This window comes from Etheostoma spectabile, chromosome 21 (genome assembly GCF_008692095.1).
Source record: "Etheostoma spectabile isolate EspeVRDwgs_2016 chromosome 21, UIUC_Espe_1.0, whole genome shotgun sequence".
Lineage (NCBI taxonomy): Eukaryota > Metazoa > Chordata > Actinopteri > Perciformes > Percidae > Etheostoma > Etheostoma spectabile.
The window spans coordinates 21,201,635-21,203,825 of NC_045753.1; the positions used below are offsets into that span (position 1 = coordinate 21,201,635).

General features: G+C 41.8%; 1 protein-coding gene across 4 annotated transcripts in view; it reads right to left on the bottom strand.

Moving 5' to 3' along the window:
* eme2 (essential meiotic structure-specific endonuclease subunit 2) overlaps nt 1-1,487 on the bottom strand; it is a 6,573-nt gene extending 5,086 nt beyond the window's left edge. For all 4 annotated transcript variants that reach the window (XM_032503091.1, XM_032503092.1, XM_032503090.1 and 1 more), the window contains exon 1: nt 255-1,487. In XM_032503091.1, the coding sequence (XP_032358982.1) occupies nt 255-702 (448 nt within the window). In that variant the 5' untranslated portion in view covers nt 703-1,487. The remainder of the gene's footprint in view (nt 1-254) is intronic.
* Nucleotides 1,488-2,191: the final 704 nt, after the last annotated feature.

Consider the following 2,191-nt stretch of genomic DNA (forward strand, 5'->3'; position numbering starts at 1 on the left):
CCCCCCCCCCCCCCCCCCCAAATACATTTAATACATACTAAAAACGGACTGCCTTTCAGCTAATTGTTTTGTTCTCATTGTTTTTAAAAAATCAAAGTATCTATATCAAAATATTATAACTTTAATCAATATTAATTTAGATAATAGCACTGCAACGTGTATTTTGTAGCATGCATTAATCTTGTCCTAACTGTTTACAAGCTGTCCCAATATAGGTGAAGTTTCCGACAGCACTTGAAGGCAGCATGGTGTACCTGGATCTATGCAGACGGTCAGACGCCTGAGGCAGTTCTCTGGCCGGAGACTCTTGAGGTTCTCCGCTGCCTCTCTCCTCCTCTGCTGCTCCTGTCTCCTCTCCTCTTTGTCCCGGGCCCTGGCTGCTCTCTGCCTGTCCCTCGTCTCCTTGCTCTGCCTGGCAGCCTGTCTGTCCTCCTCTATCTCCTCCTTGGTGCGGCGTTTTCTTGCAGGGCTTGGTGTGCCACATCCATCCGGTCGCGGAGGAGACAAATCAGAAGTTTGACTGGACTCCGTTTTCGTGGGGGACGATGGGAGGCTTTTGCCCTTGTAGTCTGAACTCGGATCATCTGTTAGGTCTGTGCTGACTGTTACTAATATTTGGCCGCTCTCACCGGGGATTGTCTCTCCGTCGCTCTCCTCAGATTCTGATATTTCCCATGTTTTTGCTCTACGCAACACAGACATTTCATATGTTCAACGATTCCTTGAATGCATTGTTTATACAACACATGCAAGTCTTTAAACTGGAGAGTGAAACAGCAACGTTGTATTACCTCGATGGTGTCCGCTGAGGGACAAAGATAGTCAGAAAACGCGCTAGCCTACACATAGGCTAGGCTATTACCTTTATACAATCTATGGCTATTACCAATTATACCACTCTAGAAAAAGAGGGGACTTTTTCTCGATAAACCTGACCACAGAGTAGATTAGCTGTATTTAATTATAACTGCAGAAGGAAGAAGCAGACCACAGTTTATGGCTGACACATATTGGATTTATTGGATTAAATCTCTCACTGATAAAACACTGCCTGGATGGAGGGGATGGATGGGAAAAGTCCTAGAAGTTTGTTGCTCTAGCCTTCTTTGTGTCATTTCACATTACGCAGTAGTCTATTAAAAACACATAAGGCCAGAGATATATGAAAAAAACGAAAATTTGAGTATGCAGATATTGAGGTCTTACAACAGCTTTGCAGTGTTTAAACAGTTAGACAGTAGCCTATAATAGCCAATTTTATGACGATTAGCTTGTATGTGTGTTACTACATCAGAAGTATTAATGTTGCATCCAAAATGAATTTGATAAAACATATGCTTACATACAAGCTTGCATTAATATCAGTTGCACTTTGTAAATCTGAACACAGAGTTTATTGCTATTATATAATGTATTTTATAATGAGTTATTCTATACACTACCGTTTGGGGTCACATTGAAATGTCCTTATTTTTGAAGGAAAAGCACTGTAACGTTTCAATGAGATAACTTTAACTAGTCTAACTTTGAAGAATCACACTCTATACATTGCTATGTGGTAATGACTATTCTAGCTGCAAATGTCTGGTTTTTGGTGCGATATCTACATAGGTGTATAGAGGCCCTTTCCAGCAACTATCACTCCAGTGTTCTAATGGTACAATGTGTTTGCTCATTGGCTCAGAAGGCTAATTGATGATTAGAAAACCCTTGTGCAATCATGTTCACACATCTGAAAACAGTTTAGGTTGTTCGAAGCTACAAAACTGACCTTCCTTTGAGCAGATTGAGTTTCTGGAGCATCACATTTGTGGGGTCAATTAAACGCTCAAAATGGCCAGAAAAGAGAACTTTCATCTGAAACTCGACAGTCTATTCTTGTCCTTAGAATGAAGGCTATTCCATGCGAGACATTGCTAAAAATTGAAGATTTCCTACAACGGTGTGTACTACTCCCTCAGAGGACGCACAAACAGGCTCTAACCAGAGTAGAAAAAGAAGTGTGAGGCCGCGTTGCACAACTGAGCAAGAAGATAAGTACATTAGAGTCTCTAGTTTGAGAAACAACGCCTCACAGGTCCCCAACTGGCATCTTCATTAATAGTACCCGCAAAACACCAGTGTCAACATCTACAGTGAGAGGCGGCTGCGATTCTGGGCTTCAGGGCAGAGTGGCAAAGAAAAAGCCATA